At 45.3% G+C, this 24878-nt stretch overlaps 1 protein-coding gene across 1 annotated transcript in view; it reads right to left on the bottom strand.

The window, feature by feature from the left end:
- Positions 1-24878, bottom strand: part of ACACA (acetyl-CoA carboxylase alpha) — an 856108-nt gene that overhangs the window by 627126 nt on the left and 204104 nt on the right. The window contains exons 22-23 of the mRNA XM_066609221.1: positions 20385-20485; positions 1881-1969 (exon numbers count right to left, since the gene is read on the bottom strand). Of these exons, the coding sequence (XP_066465318.1) occupies positions 1881-1969; positions 20385-20485 (190 nt within the window). The remainder of the gene's footprint in view (positions 1-1880; positions 1970-20384; positions 20486-24878) is intronic.

Here is a 24878-nt window from a genome sequence, read left to right as displayed (position 1 = left end):
TTTGTTACCTCTCTATAGAGTTGCAATACACCCTCACACAACCGTATTGGAATTGCGTATTACACGGGCTCTGTACGCCCATGTGATACGCAGTAGCTCGCAGGGAATCTATTACATTGCCTTATGCAGTTCTGCTCACATTAGTGTGCCGGAATTGCGTAATACACGAGCGCAAAATAGAATGCAGCATGTTCTATTTTGACGTGTACAATGTGCCCATAGTTCTTTATTGTCGCATATATAGCCACAGCCGATACGCGATTACATTGTGCATGGGTTGCGGGTATATGCAGCAACACTAAGTGACAGCACAGGAAAATAAAACCCTCAAAACTGGTGTACTGTGCATGACTGCCTGCGTGAGTACGCGGTCATGCACAGTACAATTTTGCCGGCCAGGGTCATGGCTGGGTTCACAGCTGTAAAACGCTGTGGGAGCCCAGCGGCGTTTTATGCTTACGGCATAAAAAATGCCTGGCCTAAAAGTAAAAATCTTAAATTATGCATTATCTGATCATTTCTGCATATTTAAGGGTTATGTATCTAAGCACTCATAACCTTTGTGATTTATGGTGTATTATAAATAATGAAAAATGGTATCTGCTCTTTCACCTTTGGAGCACTTCTACTCTGTTGGCCTTTTCCGTCTCCTTCCAGCAGCTGACAATGACTATATAAACGCTATCTGGGACTACATGGAACAGTCTTCAGCTGCCAGAAGGAGCCGATAGAGCAGGAGCACTTGCTCCGAAGATGAAAGTGCAGGTAGCCTTTAGGGCTGGCATTATATCTGAGGTAGAAGTATGATGCTGTTAAACTCGGAACCGAAAAAATGTCTGCTACCCTTGGAGATTCCAGGATGAACGATATTAACATGGGCTTCAGGAAAAATATGATAAAATGAACAAAATGTACAGTGGAAATTGAATTACGGACAAGCTGCGGACCGATTTGCTTCCATTTACTTAAAAGGAAGCCATTTGTGAGGGATTCGCACTGAAATGGAGCATGCTGCGATTTTTTTTCTCTGAACCAAAAAGTCCACAAATCTAATCTGCATGCTTTATTTCATTTACGGATGCCTAGGTTTTCCTATAAGCAGCTTGATTTGCGGAACTACAAATCAAACCCGCCTGTGGACATTGGGCCTTACTCTACCAGCTATACAACATTAGCTATACCAGAAACTGAAGTGTATATATATAATAAAGAGCACCAGCTAGCTTATGTGTGAGGGCTGAATCTGCTAACGTGTGCTCAGATAGTGTAATCAAAGTCACAGCAAAGAATCTGCTGGACTGTACATTAGAGAAATTGTAAAGCAAAGAACATTCCCTACTCACAATAGTGCTTGGCCGATAGCAGAATTTTACCAGAAGATGGCAGTCTAAGACCAGTATTCATTTATCAAGACTGGTGTTTCATAAGAGAGTCTTAATGGTATCTGTGCTTGAGTAAGATGTGCCTAATGTATTAAGAGGTGCACATCTCTGACCTCTGTATACTAGTCAAATCTACACACCAGCTGCAAGCTGGCATAGATTTGTGCTATAATTTTCAACAGTTCCTGGGGTAAATTAAAGTAAATTTGCGAGGTAATGAGAGGCCGTGACACTCACAATTTTTAGATAACTGTTAAGTATAAGAAAAAAGTCGCACATTTTGTACACAAAATAGGCATGTCAAATCTGCATTTTTTTCAGGTATGATTCTGGAACACGGTCAATATATATATTCTCCCCCCTATCAATCTCAAAATCTCCAAAGACAAAGTGGCAATTTGCTATAAATGTCATAACACAGAAAAATATGATGTAAAAAAAAAAAAAGTCATAGTTTTTCATTTATACTGACAAAGATAATTAAAATGCAGGAATTACCATGCTGGAACTGTGTCTCAACTTTCAAATACTGACGAAGCAAATCCATGACTACAGCTTTCATGTGACCTCGAATGCCGCTTCGGTATCTGATGGAATTATATAGATATTTAATACAACAAATACAAAAGATCAAAATATCAGCCATAAAACAGTCATAGAAACAGGTGAAAAGATTTCTGCAGGAACACACGATCATTCACTTTATAAATCCAAAGGATCAATGTATTCTTCCAAAAACCAGATGTCACCATAACACACTTTATATAGAGGACTACTAATGCATTTTATTTAACTCCTGCTCCGCATTAACTCTGCAATGCAGGAATAAAAAACTAAATACTAAATCATAGATACATCTAAATGATACCAATAAAAACTACAAGACATCCCACAAAAAAAAACAGGCCTGAAGCCAGTTTCAAATTTGCGTCGGAACTTCCAGATTTGACTCAAATCACTGGAAGCTGGGCAGCTGGGTGAAAAGCGGACAAAGTCCCATTATAGTCAATGGGCTCTTTCCGGCACTTTTTGGTTCCGTCTAGAAATGGAGCTGTTCGGCTGCGGGGATTCCCCTTTCCTGCTTCCTGAATGAAGCAAGAAAGTGGAATCCCCAATGCAGGTGTGAAACCATCCTGAGACTGCTTTCTCCATGGAAAAATAAAAATGTTCTGATCCTAACATGTGGTGTCACACAAAAAGTCTTTTAGCCAAAAAACAGGTGAGTTTTCATGGTACAAAAGTAGTAAAACATAATAAAATCTCTCTAAATTTGGTGTTGTCATAATTGTAATTAGTCCTTGCTTCCTCTGAAAAAGCCACAGAGGTGGTGAAACATGTCAGGAAGGGCATCCTGTTTTTAGTTCAGATAGGTAGATTGACTACCAGCTGTAGGTTTACTATCGGATTAGATATGGCAGAAATTTGTCAGTGCTAGTCAGCAAGCCTCAATGGCATTGGGAAAGTTAGCTAGCATATCACTGGAAGCAATCAACCTCCCCTTGGATGACTAGTAGAGATGAGCGAATATACTAGTTTCGAGTAATTACTCGATCGAGCGCCGCGATTTTCGAGTACTTCCGTATTCGGGTGAAAAGATTCGGGGGGCGCCGGGGGGAGGCGTGGCGGAGCGGGGGGTAGCAGTGGGGAACAGAGGGGAGCTCTCTTTCTCCCTCTCCCCCCCCACTCCCCGCTGCAACCCCCCACTCACCCACGGCGCCCCCTGAAACTTTTCACCCAAGTACGGAAGTACTGTAAAATCGCGGCGCTCGGGCGAAAAAGGGGCGTGTCCGAGTAGGTTCGCTCATCTCTAATGACTAGTCCATATGCTACTCATGCTAACCTATAGCTGATAGTTAGATTAGATATGGAAGTAATGTAGTCAGTCCTGGTTAGTAACTATAATAGTATTGAGACAGCTGGCACAACTCAGCCCCTGATGGCAGGTCAGCCTATGTGCTATTCAGATAGCTAGCTGTTATTATACCTTGACTATTGCACTGGTTCCTATTAATCTTTAGCATATAGGGTTGTTATTTGCACACCCCTAATATAGCTGTAGTAACCCTTTAGATGTTCTTTTGCATAGGCAGAAGAAATATATTCCAGTACTAGATCATAAACAATACTATCGGTATATCTACTAAACTGATTAAGACCAATAATAAACCTTTTGTTCTGACAGTCATCAGCTGTTACTAATACAATACTGGCAGTTGTCGCACAAAAGTACTTTAACTATATCTGTCTACCATCTGGAAGATTTGTCCAATGAATAAAGATTGGACATTTTAGTAATCACGTTTATGATGTAACCTACGGTTAATTTATGCCTAGGTATTAATTATCTTATTATAACCGGTACACCTAGGGTTGTGTTTCTTAATAGAGTCATAATTGTAATGACCCATGGAATAAAGGTAACATAATTACACAACATGGTAAACGCCCTAAAAATAAATCGCAAAAAACAATGATGACATGATTTTTTCTCCATTGGTCCGTAGCAAAAAATAAAAATTAATAAAAGTTATGTATTACATTATATGTACCCGAAATTGGTTTATTTAAAAACTAGAACTTGTCCTGCAAAATGCAAAGTGTATTGACAAAAAAAAATATTAAAGAAATGGGCAAACAATTGATTGGCTCTTGAGAATAAAATTTGTTATTTCAATAAGGTGCTAAAAGTGCACTTAAGGTGACAGTTCTCCACCAAATATATTTACATGAGAATAATTAAAAATCTACAATTAAAAAAAAAGAGATTTTCAGGAGGATTGTAACATGACTGTTGGGGGTTCAAACGTCGACCTAGCTATATCACAATTAGATTGATCAGTTAAATCTCAATCAGATCACTATACCTGTGACCAGCACTACCATTACCATCTAAAAAGAGACAGGATTTGGGGATCTGAAGATAAGGGGATCCTTATCTTTGGATCACCAAAATAATAATCTACTGTAGCTGGTTGATTACATGTGTGTTGTCCATATGTCTAGGGACCCACGCTCCTGCTCCTGGTAACCCTTCCCGCAGGTAGGTCTGCAGAGTTTCTCTATGTATGGGTTTCAGCCCTAATTTTAATATTTCTAATAAAATTTGTTTTATTTGGGTCTAGACTATGAAGGGCATTTTGGGGTACATAGGGCTTTTTTGATAACTTTGGGGAGGAAAAACGAACAAAATAAGCTTTTTTTTCTTTTCTTTTTTTGTCAGGCAGGATAAATAGTGTGTTCAATTTATTGTACAGGTCATTAATAGAGATGAGCGAGCACCAAAATGCTCGGGTGCTCGTTACTCGAGTTGAACTTTCCGCGATGCTCGAGGGTTCGTTTCGAGTAACGAACCCCATTGAAGTCAATGGGTGACTCGAGCATTTTTGTATATCGCCGATGCTCGCTAAGGTTTTCATTTGTGAAAATCTGGGAAATTCAAGAAAGTGATAGGAACGACACAGAAACGGATAGGGCAGGCGAGGGGCTACATGTTGCGCTGCATCTCAAGTTCCCAGGTCCCACTATTAAAGGGGTTCTGACATGAATAATTTTTTTATGCTTTAGCAGCCATTGTTCCCTGGTCTGCCTAATGGACCCAGGGAACCCATGGGTTAATGGCTGCTAAAGCATAAAAATCTTATACTTACCTTGTCTCCGGTTGTTGTTGACATCGGGGGGTCATCTCCCGGCAGCATATTAGCACTTTCTGCTTAGGTTAAGCAGCCTGACTAGAGCCACCTGATTGGTGCACGCTGTGCAGTCACGTGGTGCCGAAGAGCCAATCAGGTGGCTCTAATCGGCAGCGCTGCTTAACCTAAGCAGAAAGTGCTAGTATGCCTCCCGGCAGGCAGTCTTCTTCCTCCAGCAGCCGCGCTGCTCCGGGATCGCGCGCATGCGCAGTGGAGAGGTGCCCTCTGACAGGAGTCAGGACGGGCTGCGTCTCCACTGCGCATGCGCAGCACTCCGGAGTTCAGCCGGACGGACGGGCCGCCCACAGCAAGCACTGCTTGTGACGTGCTTGCTGTGGCGGTCCGTCCATTGACCTCGGAAGTGCCTGACGGACGGACCAGAGCAGGAAGCGGTCTTTTTGACCGCTCCTGCTCTGCTTTAAAGGCACAGAAGAAGATGCCGGCTGGAGGGGACATGCCTGGCGATCGGGCCAGGCCAGGCAAGGTGAGTACAATTTTTTTTCATGTCAGAACCCCTTTAAGCCACAATAGCGGCAAGAGTGCCCCCCCCCCTCCCAACAATTTTTACTTCTGAAAAACCCTCATTAGCAAGGCATACCTTAGCTAAGCACCACACTACCTCCAACAAAGCACAATCACTGCCTGCATGACACTCCGCTGCCACTTCTCCTGGGTCACATTCTGACCAACCCCCCCCCCCCCCGCGCACGACCCAGTATCCACATCGCACACCAAAGTGTCCCTGCACAGCCTTCAGCTGCCCTCATGCCACACGCTGGCCTCATAGCCACACCACCCTCATGTCTATTTATAAGTGCATCTGCCATGAGGAGGAACCGGAGGCACACACTGCAGAGGGTTGGCAGGGCCAGGCAGCGACCCTCTTTAAAAGGGGCGGGGCGATAACCTACAATGCTGTACAGTAGCAATGAGAACTCCAATCCTGTGCCACCTCCGTCAGGAGCTGCAAACGTGGGCATAGCAATGGGGAATCCATGTGCCACACAGTATTCATTCTGTCAAGGTGTCGCATAGCTCAATCCACACTGCAAGGGAAAAGCCGTCAGCGCTCTGCCCCCTACCCAAGTCAGTCAGTGCCTTTGTGCCAGACAGGTCAAACACCGCAATGGGAACTAAGTTTACACCAACAGCATAGGTGGGTATTAGGAAACCCAAGACATGAACAAAAAATTGATCTGAGCGGCCAAACATGGCAGACTTGCACCGCGCCCACGGCATAGGCCTCGGCCCACAGATTCAGCAACCCTAGGCTGGAAGCGGACTTTCACTGCACCCAGGACATAGGCCTCTGCACAAACCCCCAGCAATCGCGTGCCTACAGCAGACTCCAATGCTAGCGTAGCTGTGCACGTCTCATTAGCGCTGTATTGATCCTGTAGTTTGTCCCAATGCAGTGCCCCGGATAGTAGAGCTAATGTCAGATTAAATACAGCTGGGCTTTGGCCCACACTGCATGCCCCAGTCAGACTGGGGTTCTTTATAAGTAGACACAGGCAGGTACAACTCCGTGTGGACCGACAGCACGGGTGGGTCCCAGGAAGCCACCGGCGTTACATAAATAAATCCCATTGCATTGCCCAGCACAGCTGAGGTAACGTCAGATTAAATGCAGGTGGGCTTCGGCCCCCACTGCATGCCCCAGTCTGACCGGGGTTTTTAATACATAGACACAGGCAGGTACAAATCCCTAATGTGAAGTCCGTGTGGACCCAAAGCATGGGTGGCTCCATGGAACCCACCGGCGGTACATAAACAAATCCCATTGCAGTGCCCTGGACAGCAGAGCTAACATCAGATACAATACAGGTGGGCTTCGGCCCACAGTGCATGCCCCAGTCAGACTGGTAATATGTACCTTAATAGTAACCGCGTTGGTGGGAATGTGGTCGCGACTGCAGACCTAGTGCCGCGGTTTTATTTAGTTGGTTTTCGGAATGTGGCCAGGATTAAGTGGGCCGTGGCGGGGGGATGGTGGGGGGGCTCTCTTGTTGTGTCGTTAAAGGTGAAATTCTTGGACTGCCACCAGACGGACCAATGCAAAGGTATTTGCCAAGAATGTTTTCATTATTGGAGGAGGAGGGGGATGTTTTTGAGGCACTACGTGTCCTCTCCACGTGTCCGTGGTTATATGCACCTTAACAGTAACTGCGTTGGTGGGAAATGGCCTCGCCGCCATCATGTCTTTGGGAAGCCTCCATTTCCACACCCCAGTGACATAGCATTAGCAGCGGTATAGGCAGAGCCCTGAATTATATCATTATAACATATCACTAGCAGCATTATAGGGGGAGCACAATATTAGTTCCATTTCAGTAGTAGTAACAGTCAAGACAGGCCCCAGTAACAATTCCGAAGCAGCAGTATAGGGGGAGCACAGTATTAGTTCCATTTCAGTAATAGTAGCACTCAAGACAGGCCCCAGTAACAATTCCGAAGCAGCAGTATAGGGGGAGCGCAGTCTTAGTTCCATTTCAGTAATAGTAGCAGTCTAGACAGGCCCCAGTAACAATTCCGAAGCAGCAGTATAGGGGGAGCACAGTATTAGTTCCATTTCAGTAGTAGTAGTAGTCAAGATAGGCCACAGTAACATTCCCGTTGCAGCAGTTTAGGGAGATAACAGTCTCTTTCACATTTCAGTAGTTGCAGTATAGACAAGGCCCCAGTTACATTTATGTAGCAAAAGTGTAGGCCAACCCCACACACCTTGCTGTACCATGAGTGCAGGTGAAGCCCATAAAAATTACTAGGATTACACTGTAGGCGAGGGCCCAAAAAAATTGGTGTACCAACAGTACTAATGTACCTCAGAAAAATTGCCCATGCCCAACCAAGAGGGCAGGTGAAACCCATTAATCGCTTTGGTTTATGTGGCTTAATTTGTAACTAGGCCTGGAGGCAGCCCAGTTAAAATAAAAATTGGTTCAGGTGCAGGTTTCAACGCTTTAATGAGAATTGAAACGTATAAACATTGTTTACAAAAGTAATATGACTGAGCCATGTGGGCCTAAGAAAAATTGCCCGTTCAACGTGATTACGTGAGGTTTCAGGAGGAGGAGCAGGAGGAGGAGGATGAATATAATACACAGATTGATGAAGCTAAAAGGTCCACGCTTTTTATGGTGATAGAGAACGATGCTTCCATCCACGGGTGCAGCCTACGTATTGTTTAGGTACCGCTGCTGTCCGCTGGTGGAGAAGAGAAGTCTGGGGAAATCCAGGCTTTGTTCATCTCTATGAGTGTAAGCCTGTCGGCACTGTGAGTTGACAGGCGGGTACGCTTATCTGTGATGATTCCCCCAGCCGCACTAAACACCCTCTCTGACAAGACGCTAGCCGCAGGACAAGCAAGCACCTCCAGGGCATACAGCGCGAGTTCAGGCCACGTGTCCAGCTTCGACACCCAGTAGTTGTAGGGAGCAGAGGCGTCACGGAGGACGGTCGTGCGATCAGCTACGTACTCCCTCACCATCCTTTTACAGTGCTCCCACCGACTCAGCCTTGACTGGGGAGCGGTGACACAGTCTTGCTGGGGAGCCATAAAGCTGTCAAAGGCCTTGGAGAGTGTTCCCCTGCCTGTGCTGTACATGCTGCCTGATCTATGCGCCTCCCCTGCTACCTGGCCCTCGGAACTGCGCCTTCTGCCACTAGCGCTGTCGGATGGGAATTGTACCATCAGTTTGTCCGCCAGGGTCCTGTGGTATAGCATCACTCTCGAACCCCTTTCCTCTTCGAGTATGAGAGTGGAAAGGTTCTCCTTATACCGTGGGTCGAGCAGTGTGTACACCCAGTAATCCGTAGTGGCCAGAATGCGTGTAACGCGAGGGCCATGAGAAAGGCATCCTAACATGAAGTCAGCCATATGTGCCAGGGTACCTGTACGCAACACATGGCTGTCCTCACTAGGAAGATCACTTTCAGGATCCTCCTCCTCCTCAGGCCATACACGCTGAAAGGATGACAGGCAAGCAGCATGTGTACCCTCAGCAATGGGCCAAGCTGTCTCTTCCCCCTCCTCCTCATGCTCCTCCCCCTCCTCCTCAACGCGCTGAGATATAGACATGAGGGTGCTTTGACTATCCAGCGACATACTGTCTTCCCCCGCCTCCGTTTCCGAGCGCAAAGCGTCTGCCTTTATGCTTTGCAGGGAACTTCTCAAGATGCATAGCAGAGGAATCGTGATGCTAATGATTGCAGCATCGCCGCTCACCAGCTGGGTAGACTCCTCAAAGTTTCCAAGGACCTGGCAGATGTCTGCCAACCAGGCCCACTCTTCTGTAAAGAATTGAGGAGGCTGACTCCCACTACGCCGCCCCCAGGTTGGAGTTGGTATTCCACTATAGCTCTACGCTGCTCATAGAGCCTGGCCAACATGTGGAGCGTAGAGTTCCACCGTGTGGACACGTCGCACAGCAGTCGGTGCACTGGCAGATTAAACCGATGTTGCAGGGTCCGCAGGGTGGCAGCATCCGTGTTGGACTTGCGGAAATGTGCGCTGAGCCGGCGCACCTTTCCGAGCAGGTCTGACAAGCGTGGGTAGCTTTTCAGAAAGCGCTGAACCACCAAATTAAAGACGTGGGCCAGACATGGCACGTGCGTGAGGCTGCCAAGCTGCAGAGCCGCCACCAGGTTACGGCCGTTGTCACACACGACCATGCCCGGTTGGAGGCTCAGTGGCGAAAGCCAGCGGTCGGTCTGCTCTGTCAGACCCTGCAGCAGTTCGTGGGCCATGTGCCTCTTCTCTCCTAAGCTGAGTAGTTTCAGCACGGCCTGCTGACGCTTGGCCACCGCTGTGCTGCCACGCCGCGCGACACCGACTGCTGCCGACGTGCTGCTGCTGACACATCTTGATTGCGAGACAGAGGTTGCGTAGGAGGAGGAGGGTGGTTTAGTGGAGGAAGCATACACCGCCGCAGATACCAGCACCGAGCTGGGGCCCGCAATTCTGGGGGTGGGTAGGACGTGAGCGGTCCCAGGCTCTGACTCGGTCCCAGCCTCCACTAAATTCACCCAATATGCCGTCAGGGAGATATAGTGGCCCTGCCCGCCTGTGCTTGTCCACGTGTCCGTTGTTAAGTGGACCTTAACAGTAACCGCGTGTCGGTGAGGGCGCGTACAATGTTGCGGGAGATGTGGTTGTGCAGGGCTGGGACGGCACATCGGGAAAAGTAGTGGCAACTGGGAACCGAGTAGCGCGGGGCCGCCGCCGCCATCATGTTTTTGAAAGCCTCCGTTCCCACAAGCCTATACGGCAGCATCAACAGGCTAATCAATTTGGCTATGTGCACGTTTAACGCTTGAGCGTGCAGGTGCGTGGCGGTGTACTTGTGCTCAAACAGTTGCGCAAGCGACGGCTGGACGCTGCGCTGAGAGACATTGCTGGATGGGGCCGAGGACAGCGGAGGTGAGCGTGTGGGTGCAGCCCAGGAGACGGTCATGCCTGTGTCCTGAGAGGGGGGCTGGATCTCAGTGGCAGGTTAGGGCACAGGGGGAGAGGCAGTGGTGCAAACTAGAGGCGGTAAACGGCCTTCGTCCCACCTTGTGGGGTGCTTGGCCATCATATGCCTGCGCATGCTGGTGGTGGTGAGGCTGGTGGTGGTGGCTCCCCGGCTTATCTTGGCGCGACAAACCTTGCACACCACAGTTCGTCAGTCGTCTGCACTCTCAGTGAAAAACTGCCACACCTTTGAGCACCTCGGCCTCTGCAGGGTGGCATGGCGCGAGGGGGCGCTTTGGTAAACAGTTGGTGGATTCTTCGGTCTGGCCCTGCCTCTACCCCTGGAGACCGCACTGCCTCTTGCAACCTGCCCTGCTGCTGCCCTTGCCTCCCCCTCTGAAGACCTGTCCTCAGTAGGCTTAGCAAACCAGGTGGGGTCAGTCACCTCATCGTCCTGCTGCTCTTCCTCCGAATCCTCTGTGCGCTCCTGTCTCGGACTTACTGCAATTACTACTACCTGAGTGATAGACAACTGTGTCTCATCGTCGTCGTCCTCCTCACCCACTGAAAGCTATTGAGACAGTTGCCGCAAGTCCCCAGCCTCATCCTCCGGACCCCGGGAACTTTCCAAAGGTTGGGCATCGGTCACGACAAACTCCTCCGGTGGGAGAGGAACCATTGCTGCCCAATCTCGGCAGGGGCCCGAGAACAGTTCCTGGGAGTCTGCCTGCTCCTCAGAATGTGTCATTTTCATGGAGTTAGGAGGCTGGGAGGAAGGAGGAGCAGCAGCCAGACGATTCAGAGTTGCAGCTGTGGACGGCGCAGAAGACTGGGTGGTCGATAGATTGCTGGATGCACTTTCTGCCATCCACGACAGGACCTGCTCACACTGCTCAGTTTCTAATAAAGGTCTACTGCGTGGACCCATTAATTGTGAGATGAATCTGGGGACCCCAGAAACTTGCCTCTCTCCTAATCCCGCAGCAGTCGGCTGCGATACACCTGGACCAGGAGCTCGGCCTGTGCCCACACCCTGACTTGGGCCTCCGCGTCCTCGCCCCCGTCCACGTCCTCTAGGCCTACCCCTACCCCTCAGCATGGTGTATTACAAGTAGAGCAGAAACAGAATGCTGTAATTAAATGTGCCGCTTATTGGCCTGTGGTTGGAGGCTGACTTCGCTTATGGAACGCACAGCAGAGCCAGGAAACAATTATGCGCAAGGCTGGGTATTAATCAGCGACTACTCCCCCCAGCAGACACGGCGTAAACTGAAGACGGTCACTGCCAGGCCAAATATAGTATATTTTTAAACTTTTTGGGATAAAGCCCACTGCCTCTGATATACACTGTATTTCAATTTCTCTGTTGGAGGCTGACTTTGCGTACGGAACGCACAGCAGAGCCAGGAAACAATTATGCGCAAGGCTGGGTATTAATCACCGACTACTATCCCCAGCAGACACGCAGTAAATTGAAGACAGTCACAGGCAGGCCAAATATGGTATATTTTTTCACTTTTTGGGAAAAAGCCCACTGCCTATATAGCCAGTATACCTCTTTCCCTGCCTTACCAGTACTGCCTCCATACTCTGTAAAATGAAAGCAGACTGAGGACGCTATGGTCTACACGCCCGATATACAAAAAAAAAAAAAAATTGTGCAACACTGCTAAAAGCAGCCTCAACAGTACTGCACATGGTCAGATGTGGCCCTAAGAAGGACCGTTGGGGTTTTTTAAGACGAATATAACACCTAACACTCTCCCTATAGCAGCTACAGCAAGACAGCACTTTCCCTGATCTCTCGCAGCATGCATCTGTGGCGAGCCGCGGGCGGGGCGGATTTAAATACTCGGGTGTCATCTCTCACTGCAGGGGGGTGGGATAGGGCTGGAATGTCACAGGAGGAAGTTGTAATGCCTTCCCTGTGTTTCTATTGGCCAGAAAAGCGCGCAAATTTCTCAGGGAACGAAATGTAATGGAGTCGAGCACCGCGTGGTGCTCGTCTCGAGTAACGAGCATCTCGAACACCCTAATACTCGAACGAGTATCAAGCTCGGACGAGTACACTCGCTCATCTCTAGTCATTAAGGATACAAATCTGTGTGATTTTTTTACATTTATAAATAGGGGAAAGTGCTAAAAAAATGTTTTTGGGCGTTTTTTTTTTTTGTTTTATTTTTTTTTACATGACAGCACCCAGTCCCATCATTTGTGTGTAAGGTATAAACGTATATTACAGTCTTCAAAATTCCATTTCATTGTATACTTTAAACAAAAAAACTAAATTTGCACGACCTATCCAGGAGAGGTTGAGTTTATTCCCTCTCCTCATATCTGATTTAAGAGAGCTAAATAATGGGGGGTATTTCCATTTATACAATGAGTCCAAGGAGGGATTCAGCTTAATATCTAATTATGTAATGTAATGTGGAGGAGTTTTAAACCCAAAGTTAAGTTCTATGAGTTTCTGCATATGTGAGGGGATACACTGTTTTCCCAAAAATAAGACTTACCCTGAAATAAGCCCTACCATGATTTTGCGAGATTTTTTGGGAGGCTTGAAATATAAGCGCTACCCCCAAAATAAGCCCTAGCTGCATTAGATTTTTAAAAAATCAATACATTACTTAGCAGGCTCAGTCCGGGTCCCCCCGCTGTTTTCCGAAGCTTCAGCGCACTTGCTGCAGTCTCCGGCTGCCCACAGAAGATCGCTTCCTGGTTAGGGGGATTCATAAATGCCGCCTCTAGGAAGTGATGGCTGTGACTGGTTCACAGAGCACTGCATTGATTGGCTGAGCAGCGCTCAAGAACCAATCACAGCCATGGCTTCCTGGAGGCAGGATTTATGAATCTCGTAACCAGGAAGCGATCATCTGTGGGCAGCCGAGGACTGCAGCAAGTGCACAGGAGCGCAGCGGAAGGGCCCGAACCGAGTCTGCTAGGTAAGTATAATAAGACTTCCCTGAAATAAGACCTAGTGCCTCTTTTGGGGAAAAAAATAATATAAGACAGGGTCTTATTTTCGGGGAAACATTATTATGGAAAAGGGCTTCAGTTTTGTCTATGTTAACTAACAGGCCCAACACATTTGCAAAAGAGTTAAGTTTGGCTATTAGGTTTGGAAGAGAAATAAGGCACCTGGTAAGGATAAGGAGAATGTCGTCTGCGAATAGGCTCATTTTGTATTCTTGTTTTCCAACTACCATGCCTGAATTATTTTGTGTTGTTTCTAATAATTTGCGCCAGGGATTCCATTGCCAAGGCAAAGAGGGCAGGGGATAGGTGGCCTTGTGCCCCTTCGTATAAATAATGCATTAGGTTTTGAACAGGGAAGTTTTGCTGAGGGGGTGGAGTATAAAGATCATAGAACTGTTATGTCCGCTTCTTGGATCCCTGTTTCTCTAGGACCACAAAAAGGTAGCCCCAGGATAGAATGTCCAAAGCTTTTTCAATGTCTAAAGCTAGCCCTGATAGCTTAGTTTTTTGTGACTGTGAGATGTGAAATAAGTTGAGTATCTTTCTTACATTGTCTGGGGCTTGTCGTGATGGGATGAAACCGACTTGATCTTTATGTTATCAGAGGGGTGAAAACAGTTTAGGCGGGTGGCTAGTATACTAGTAAGAATTTTATACTCTTAATGTTGTAGTAAGATTGGGCGATAATTTTTAGGGGAGGTATGATCCTTGTTTAGTTTAGGAATAACAGTTATATGGGCACTGAGAAAGTCCTCAGGTATGGTGTTTATCAATAACAGATTTTATAGAAGTGTGTCAACGGGTGAGAGAGGGAGGTGATACATTTTTTTAGGGTAGAGGAGAGTCAATCCGTCTGGGCAAGGGGCTTTGCCTAATTTCAGTTCTTTAATAGTTTCCTCAGCTTCTTCAATGGCGACTGGCTGATTAAGTTGTGTGGAGAGTTTCGAGATAGCAATATTTTTCAGAAATTCTAGCGGAGCAGGAGTTTTTTGAGGCTTACGTTTATAAAGTATGCTGTTAAAATCATGGAATATGTTTGCTATTTTATCTGGCTTCGGGGTGCAATACCATTTTCGGATATTAGGTCGGCAGCTCAGGTTTGTCTGTCTCTAGTTGTTTCTGGCGTCGTCGTGGGTGCAGTACTGCTTCCCCTGTAACTTGAACTGCTGCATACTTCTCTCCAGCACTTCAATGGTTACCTGCTCCAGCTCTCCTAGCTCAGCTGTAGGGCATTGGTAATTACCTCCCTATTTAGCTGAGCTGGGAACGCTCTTCTTTTTGCGTTAATGTTGTGTGTATGCCTCTGACACCCAGCATAAGTCTTGTCTGACTCCTTATCTGTGCTTATCTTGTACTTTATTAGTGTTTATGTGTTTGCTGCTCTCCAGTCTTTGTACAACTATTGTCTTGTATCCCGTAGCCTATTCCTCAGCCATGTCAGTGTACGCTTCTCCTTTTGCTTTCCCATCCCTGCACTATTCCCGGTCCTGTTCTGTGTTTTTGATGAATACAGCAGTGTGTTCAGTGTCCCATCAGGGTTAGTTAGGGCTGAGAGCAACACCGTGGGGCCACTTCTAAGCAGGGTTGCCCTCATCTCCCTGACAAGTAAAGGGCAAGGTTTTCCATCTTTATTGCTCGTCACAGCTGTTTCTCATTGCCTGGTACCGAGGCCTCTGATCGACAAGGGTCAGTTGCTAACCTTACCTGGATAAGTTCTTTGGCAAAACTGGTAAGTTGACTCAGTGGGTCCACACTAGTGGTCCCCAACACCATATCGGATGAAGTAAACTGATTGATTCCTTTCTCTTGCAATGAGTGTTGCAGGTCTATTGGGTTTATTAGCTAGTTTTAAATAATAAGATTATGTCCGTTGAAGGGCTCTTTCCGCCAAGGAGGAGAATAAAAGGTCAAGTTTAACCTTTGTGTCTCTAATTTCTTTAGTTAATAAAATACTGGGTTGTTGTTGATTAACAAGTTCTAGCAGAGCGAGACATCTCTCCAAGTTAAGTTGGGCCTGTGATTTTTCCGTCTTTTTGTGGGTGGCAATCCGGGAAATCTGACCTCTCATGATTGCCTTATGGGCCAACCACACCCAGACCGGCTGTGCATGGTCATTATCCTTTGTTGTAAAGTAGGTCATGATTTGTTCTGAAATCTTTGCAAGGGTTATAGGATATTTTAAAAGGGATTCATTGAGTCTCCCACTCCTAGGGCAGGATGGTGTGGGGTGATTCAGAAATTGAGAGAAAACCATGTCATGGTCTGACCACGCACATGGTATTTGTCTCACCTACGCAATGGACAGTAAAAGCTGGGTAGAGACAAATGTCCAGTCACTGCATGACTAAGGCCCCTTGCAGACGGGCGAAAATTCCGTGGCAGGATTTCCCGCAGAATTTCCGCCCCTGGAAGCTGCCATAGGATTGCGTTAACAAACGCAATCCTATGCAGACGGCCGCGATTTGGTCGCGCGAAATCTCGTGCGACAAACAAATCATGTCATGCTCTATTTCTGTGCGGGGCTCGCAGAAATGTGTGCTGGAAGAAGCCGGCACATGAAAGAGCTGGGGCCACGGGAGCAGGCGAGTGTCACGCTGCTCTCTGCAGACACTTGGGTCGGGTCCCGCTGCGAGATGTCTCGCAGCCGGATCCAACCCGGTCGTCTGCAGGCGGCCTAAAACTTATGTGGGGCTGAAAAGTAGGTATAACCCCTACTTAGACCATGGGCTTCTCTCCACGCATCTCTCAGAGCCAAATCCTCCAATATGGAACTCAGTGCCATCCTTTGTGTTATGCTTAATCTGTCTAAGTAGATGAGCGGTCAAGTGCAGGGGAAACAACCATATTGAAGTCTCATTTCCAGGTAGTTTACACATCATGTAATGCCTTGAGTTTGTTGGTGACGAGAGAAAAGATTGTAGGGGTTGTTGGCAGGTGCGTAGGAATTAACTATCACAACATTTTGGTCGTGTAGGGTGCCTACAAGAATAATAAATCTGCGTTGCAGATATATCTCCATTCTGTTTATGGAGTAAGGAGAGTGAGTTATGTAAGACAATAGAAACTCCTCGTTTTTTTTTAGGTGCTACTGAAGAATAAATCCTCAGATATTAGGAGAGAAAATATTTTGCAGAAGAGGTGGAAAAGTATGTCATCCGGAAGATGTCTGTCCTCAATTTGAAGTATTGAATGAAGCCTTTCTTCTTCTGAGTAGGGAATTGAACCCTTTAACATTATTTGATATTATAACTAGAGATGAGCGAACGTACTCGGTAAGGGCGATTTCGCAATCGAGCACCGCGATTTTCGAGTACTTCACTACTCGGGTGAAAAGTACTCGGGTGCGCAGTGGGGCGGGGGGTTGCAGAGGGGAGTGGGGGGTAGCAGTGGGGAACACGGGGGAGCCCTCTCTCTCTCCCTCTCCCCCCCACTCCCCGCTGCAACCCCCCGCTCACCCACAGCGCACCCGAGTACTTTTCACCCGAGTAGTGAAGTACTCGAAAAGCGCGGTGCTCGATTGCGAAATCGCCCTTACAGAGTACGTTCGCTCATCTCTAACTATAACCATTTTGATATTTAGATGGGAGCTGATTGTACTTAGTTTTCATATAGGATACACAGAGCTGAGGGCTATGAAATTACCATGTGTGAGAACAAAATAAAAAATGAATATAAAATCAAAAGATAACTTAAGAACATTCCTAGTGAGATGTAGTAATGGGTCCATGAGCCCAAGCTGTACCAGATTGAGCGTGCCTGGTGTTTAGACAGGAGAGAGCATCAAGTTTCACTGCCCCGTCCTGGTGCAATAAGTGAATATATAGGATGTAAACTGGACAACCCAACTGACCAAAATATCTGGTCAAGGGACCGATTCACCTTTAATTTTTAAGAAAGATGGAAAACAAAACTAGGAAGGTAGGGGACAAATGAATCTAGTCCCCTAGATTATGATAATCTCTTCAATTTATAGGTGTAAAACAAGATTTCCAGGTTTAGAGTGGTATGTATCTTCATGATAGAAAAATGTTTAACTATGGTGGTGATATCTAACTTGAGGTATATCAGGCATATGAACAACAATGAACATATTAACTCAACATCTTAATTAAACAAAAAGAGTCAAGTTGTTAGGACTTAAACCAGGAACCTCCTGTACTCCAAACAGTAGCCCTTCTTATTGAGCTATATCAGCTCTTTAGACAGTTCCCAAATCCTGCTAACCCAGCCAATGTCCTAGCTCCACCCGGCTCTAGATTAGACTTCCTATAAAAGTGTTGCCCTACCACTGCACCAGTGTGGTTTAATCCAGCTTCAAATTGCCTGCTTTTCTGCTATTTCTGCAAGACCTCCTGATATTGAATTCTGGCTTGCTCTCTGATTCCACTATCCCCCTCATTCCCTTGTACTGTGAACCAAGACTTCACATTGATGACTCCTGGCTGCCTCTCTGACTCCACTACCTGCCTTATCCATTTGTACTACAATCGAGATTTCCCGTTAACAACTCCTGGCTATCCTGACTGCTGACATGCATGGCTACTACACCCATGACTCCTATCCAGCACCAGTAAGACGTTACACAAGTAAAACACATCTTGTCTCATTAGTTTTGATTGTGTTGAACAAAAGATGATCTGTTGTGACGGGGGCTTCTTGTCGGTGTCCAGGTTCGGGCTTGTCGTTGGGGTCAAGAACAAAAATTGCCCCCAGAGTCATATGGCATCCTCTTTTCTTCCAGCATACATTTCTCATCCTCTAGAGATCTGATGAAGAAGGATCATTGGTTGATGCAAACGAGCAGTGCAAATGGGTAGCTCCATCTGTATTTGACATTTGCCCGCTGTATTGCTAAGGTGATGGGCAAAGTCGGCGTAGATCTGGACGGAAAGTAGAACTCACAAAAGCATGCATAGAACTCGAGCTGCAGACAGGTGTTGGTCTCTAATATCAGAATAGTGAAGTTTAAGGCTAATGTCTCTCGGAAGGTCAGCATTGGCAGGTTTAGTGAAAGCTTGGGGATTCTGTTGATGCAGAGAGATTCTTGGGCGGTTTGTGGTAGGAGTGCCGTAAATAAGTTAGTTGCAGGTTCTTTTAGGTTGGTGATGATCTCAGGGTGGCCTCGGATCCATATGTTCGCCCTCCTGCTCCTGTTTTCGAGGTCCCCACACTTTAGCTCAAGGGCTTCGACCCTTATAGAGTAGTTGTTCCATTTGTCTTGCTCTTGATTCAGTGCATCGATTATCTCATCAGTTTTTTTTGTTCAAAGTTGTTTGTGCACTCTGGCTAGAGCAGAAATTTGTTTGGAGATGTCGCAAACTACTATTTGCGGCTCATCTCTGACTATTTTCTTGATGTGGTTAAAGAGCATTACATTTGATTAAGTAAGGTCAGTAGTTTCAGTAGGGATCATTAGTTTGTTATGTTACCCGATCTCCCAAATCGACTGAGTTTATACTTTGCGGTGCAGAGGCCATTTATATGGAGGTGGCAGGTTGAGATCCTGAGAATAGTTCTGGGGGGTTACTCCGAGTAGTTGTTCCTTGTAGATTAATCTGCCTACTTCTCTTCCTTGTCATCTTAGGCCTGAAACCTAAAGAGCTGAGATTGGGGGGGTGATAGATGAAAATTCTGGTCAAATGATCAGGACAGGGTCAGAGCACAGCTCATGGGAAGGCAATAATCATCCCAGTAACTGTGTATGAGCTCTTCCAGCTGGGGGGGTTCAAGCCACTTGCAGCTTAGACTCCTTTTTAACATTCAGTTCTATTAACTTGAGGGCTATCATCCTTCCTGGGTACAAACCTTTCTCCTAGTGTTCAGCTCCCCCGAACTAAAGGGGCAGCAGTAAGCGGGGTGGATGCAGGAGGCTTTATGTATTGTGTCCTTGGAGGGGAAGGCGGGGTGGGCAGCAGTCCTTCGGCCGAGCACCCACTCAATCCCCCTTTCCTGGAATTGCTAAAAGGCCCTTGGGCCTGCAATTCACCTTATGCCCTTCTTTTCGTGCAAAGTGGGGAGTAGAGGAGATCCTCAGCAAGCTGGTTCTGCTGCTTTGGGTGATTGTGAGTGTGCTACGTACCCATTCATTAAGGTTCGACTTGACGGGGATGGGCGTACACGGTTTTGATCAAAGTGTGCACCAAGAACCTTGCATTTTTATGTGGTTAGTACAAAAAACCATTATGCATTTGTTTGCAGATATTAAGTTTGTATGGGTGCTGAAGTACGTGTGCTATGAGGCCTCCTGCTATCAGGTAAATCATCCTGGCAGGCCTGTGTGGGGGGTCTAAGGATGCTGATAATAGGACAAGAGGCCTGCTGACCAGGCTCTTTCACTTCTTCTCCTGTGTCCTGAGGCTCTGCTGGTTCGGTAGCTGGCTGTTCTCTGTTGCAAGGGTCGATACTTGATAAGTTGTGAAATTTTCAAATTAAAATGATTAATTTTCACTAAAAATCGACTTTGATCATTCTTTCTCCAAATCCCTCAAATGGAAAGGATTTTGACTGTAGGATCTGGTTATAGAGATTCTGTTTGTAGTACGTGATCATGGAGACACCTTGGTCTGCATAGGAGAGCAATGGTAGAATGTTTTTTTTTCGAATCAAGGCTTAAGTTTCTCTATGTTCTATTTTAGATGCGTTGAAGCAAGTTAAAAAAAATGGTTTCAAAGGTGAAAATACCTCTTTGGAACATAAAAATAGTCTTTCTGCAAGATTCCATCTTTAAATAAAATAAACAAATCAAACCATCAAATTATGTTGAAATCAAGAGTGAAGTGATTCATCTGCCAAGGAAAAACAACTATCCAAACTCTTTGAACCAAATCTATGGTCATGGAAGATTGCTTCTAGCACTTGGTTATTCATTTAACATCTCACCTCTGCACCAGTTGCACAATGCTCTGTGTGTTCATGAAGAAAACCTCACGTTCAGATTTACGGTTCAGTGTAGCTGCGTGACTGTCTAATATATTTGCAATCTGTGGAAAAATGGCTACTTTAAAAACATGTATTAAACACTTATTAACCTGCAAAAACGGGTAATTTAGAAAATATTGTTATATCATGACTCCCAAATACACACCAATTACCATGCTTTATTGAATGACCATTAAGGACTTTGTCTCATCACAGAAAATCCAATTTTTATATACAGAAAACACTACACAGAGTGATGAGCTAGAAGTTAGTGAGATGCTAGGGCCAGCAATCTAATACACAGAGGGCCTAAGTTTCCAGCTTATTTGTCACTCTCTAGTCTGGCTAAGAGCTCCTACACACTTGCATTTTTTTAACGTTGCAATATCGCTGCGTTTTTTTTAACACGTTTGTCAATGGGATTTTCTAATGTTAAAAAAGCATCGCAAGTTTATGCTTTGCAATTTTTGTGTGATGCGTTTTTAACATTAGAAAGTCCCATTGACAACCGCATTAAAAAAAACGCAGCGATATCGCAGCGTTAAAAAACACAAGTGTGTAGGAGCCCTTATACCGTGTTTCCCCGAAAAAAAGATACTGTCGTATATTAATTTTTGCCCCAAAAGAGGTACAGTGTCTTATTGTCGGAGGATGTTTTGTAATACTCGCCTAGTAGCCGGCGTTCTGGTCCCCCTCGCTGGTCTCCGGAGCTGCTGCAGGCTTCTGTGTACTCTGCAAAGGTGACAGAGAATTTCTCTCTCGTAGCGGGGCTTGAATACCCTGCCTCCAGCAAGCGATTGCTCTGATTGGTTCATCGAGCGCCGTGTCACTCAATCAGAGAGAGCGCTCAATCAACCAATCATAGCCATTGAATGGCTGTGATTGGTTAATCGAGCACTGATGCAGTGCTCGATCAACCAATTAGAGCAATCACTTGCTGGAGGCCGGGTCTTCAATGCGAGGGGCCCGCATACCGGCTACTAGGCATTTTTTCGTGTAGTGTGGCTAGGGTTTTTTTTTTGGGGGGGGGGGGGGGCTTATATTTTAAGGCCACTTACCCGCCCCCCCTTTCCTTCCCAAAAATGAGGGTAGGGCTTGGTACAACGCTATTATAAAGCAAACTGAAGTGTACATCATAGAAGAATAAATTTAAAAAAAAGGTTTAGTTTTACTTTGAAAAAAAAAAGGATTTTCAGATCACTGAAAATCAAATTAACATACTAACATAGTATGCCAGGCTGAATGAAGACAATGTTTATCTACTTCAGCCTGTTTCTGCCCCCCCTCCTTGTTGATCCAAAGGAAAGCAAAAAAACCCCAACAAGGCAGATGCCAATTTAGCTCCTTTGGAGGAAAAAAATTCTTCCCGAATCCATAATGGCAGTCAAAATAATCCCTGGATCAACCTTTGAGTTCTACCTAACTCCAAGACCCGGATCAACAACCCGGCTGGTTACCTAACTCTATATCCTGTAATATCATACAGCTATAAAAAGACGTCTAGCCCCTTCTTAAACTCAACTACCGATTTTGCAATCACCACGTCCTCAGGCAGAGAGTTCCACAGTCTCACTACTGTTATGGTAAAGAACCCCTTTCTGTGTTGGTGATGAAACCTGCTTTCTTTTAGACGTAGTGGATGCCCTCTCGTTACCGTCGAAGGCCTGGAAATAAGCAGATCATGGGAGAGATTCCTATATTGTCCCTTGATGTATTTATACATAGTTATTTGGTTGCCTTTTAACTGTCTTTTTTCCTGGGTAAATAATCCCTGTTTTGTTAGCCTCTCCAGGTATTCCAGTCCTCTCATTCCGTTCATTAATTTAGTTGCCCTTCTTTGAACCCCCTCAAGCATTGCAACATCTTTCCTGAGCACCAGTGTCCAGAACTGTACACAGTATTACATGTGAGGCCTGACAAGTGCCTTATATAATGGAAGAATAATGTGCTCATGCCTCGACCCTATACCTCTTTTAATGCACCCCAAGACTTTATTTGCCTTCGCAGCAGCTGACTGGCATTGACTGCTCCAATTAAGTCTACAGTCAACTACTGTAGTACCCCTAAGTTCTTTTCCATCTTAATTTTCTCTAGCAGTATTCCGTTTAGTGTATATTGGTGGCATCCATTTCTTCTGCCCATGTGCATGACCTTACATTTATCAATATTGTACTTCATTTGCCATTTTTAACCCAAGCCCCTGACTTATCTAGGTCTGTTTGTAGCCACATATTGTCCTCCTTTGTATTAATTACCTTGTATAATTTTGTATCATCTGCAAATATTGATATTTTACTGTGCAGTCCTTCTATCAGGTCATTAATAAATATATTGAACAGAAAGGGGCCTAATACTGAAGCCTGTGGCACCCCACTAGCAACAGTCGTCCAACCAGAGTACAAACCATTTATCACCACCCTCTGCTTTCTATCTCTGAGCCAGTTATTTACCCAGATACACATGTTTTCACCCAGTCTGAGCTGTTTTATTTTATATATCAGCCTATTATGCAGCACGGTGTCAAATACTTTAGAAAAATCCAGATATACAAGATCAATAGACTCTTCCAGGTGCAGCCTAGAACTTCATTGTAGAAGCTGACATGATCGACCCCTCATGAACCCATGCTGATGAGGAGTTATACCGTTGTTTTCCTTCAGGTATTATAGTAAGGCGTCTATCAGAAACCCCTTGAATATTTTTCCAATTAATAAAGTGAGGCTTACTGGCCTCCAGTAACCACGTTCTCTTTTAGACCCCTTTTTTATATTGGGATCACACTGGCAATGCACAAGTCTAGTGGGACAACCCTGGTCTCAATACTGTCCCTAAATATAAGAAATAGCGGTCTATCACATCACTTAGTTCCCCTAGAGCCCTTGGGTGTATTCTATCTGGGGACGGCAATTTATCGATTTTTATCCTTCTTAACCAGCTCTGCACTTTCTCCTCTGTTAGGCATCCAATACTTAGCGGGGGGGTTCATTTTATTCCCCTGCATCTCATGTGGTATTTCTTTTTCATTCGTGAATACACTTGAGAAAAAGCTATTTAATAGATTTGCCTTCCCCCCACAGTCTTCTATGGTTTCTCCTGCATTATTTGTTAAGGCGCTAATGCTTTCACAGTACATATCCTTTTACCATGTATATAATTGAAGAATAGAGTAGGGTTATTTTTGCTCTCTTTAGCAATCAGTCTTTCTGCCTCCTCCTTGGCAGTTTTGATCTTTTCCTTATATAATTAGTTTTTTTCCCTGTATGTTTTTAGTGCTTTTTTGCTGCCATCTTCCTCATTTAGTAATTTAAATGCTTTCTTCGCTTATTGCCCCCCTTACAGTTTTGTCGAGCTACATTGGTTTCCTACTACTTGTAGTTCTTTTTTTTTTTTTTTAAAGGGTATGAACTGCTCACATGAGGTAATTAGGATGTTTTTAAACTTCTCCCATTTGTCGTCTGTGCTGTTATTTTTGAGGATGTTGTCCCAATTTATGTTCCTAAGAGTAATTCTGAGCTGATCAAATTTTGCTTTACTAAAGTTTATTTTTTTGTCGCTCCCTGGTCAGGTTTCTTATTGAATGACAGCTGGAAATTAATTATATTGTGGTCACTATTTCCCAAATGTCACTCGACCTGCACCCCCATTATTCTGTCCGGTTTGTTAGGTAATACTAAGTCCTGAGTGGCTTGCCGTCTAGTTGGCTCCAACACAAGTTGGGAAAGGTAGTTATTTAAATATTCTCAAAAACTTATCTCCCTTCCTGGATTTACAGGTTTCATCTTCCCATATTATATCTGGATAATTGAAATCCCCCATAATAATTACTTCATAGCAGTTTGACACCCCTTCTATTTGCCTTAATAATAAGTTTTCAGTTTCCTCTGTTGCTTTTGGTGGGCTATAGAAAACAGCTATTAGGATTTTGTTATTCTTTGCTCTCTGCATTTTTGCCCACAGAGAATCTACATGTTCATCTCCTACACCTATATCTTCTCATAGCTTCAGTATTAGGTATGATTTAACATACAGACATACCCCTTTTCCTTTTTGGTTGCCACGGTCTCTTCTGAAGAGATTGTAACCCTGAAAGTTCACCCCCCAATCGCACTTATCATCAATCCATGTTTCCGTTATTCCCACTATACTGTAATTAAAACAGCTGAAATTGCTAAAATAAAATTACCCAACTTTAAAATTTTTGCATCATTCCCCCTCTGACTCCACAATGTTGAGTTCACTAAACAGTAGATGTCATGTTACCGCAGCATCTACAGAATGACTGTCCAGTTTTTTTTCCCTTCCTTTGCATCAACATTGGGGGGAGAGGGGAGGTAATAGGCTGAACTGGATGGACATGTCTTTTTTCGGCCTTACATACTATTTTACTATATTACACATAGCTACAATAATTAAAGGAGGTGACTAGGGAAATGCTCTGAATTTAAAGAGTTTATT

Source organism: Eleutherodactylus coqui, chromosome 1 (assembly GCF_035609145.1).
Source record: "Eleutherodactylus coqui strain aEleCoq1 chromosome 1, aEleCoq1.hap1, whole genome shotgun sequence".
Taxonomy (NCBI): Eukaryota; Metazoa; Chordata; class Amphibia; order Anura; family Eleutherodactylidae; genus Eleutherodactylus; species Eleutherodactylus coqui.
The sequence above is the reverse complement of the archived record's forward strand: the minus strand, read 5'-3'. Positions and strand labels throughout refer to the sequence as shown.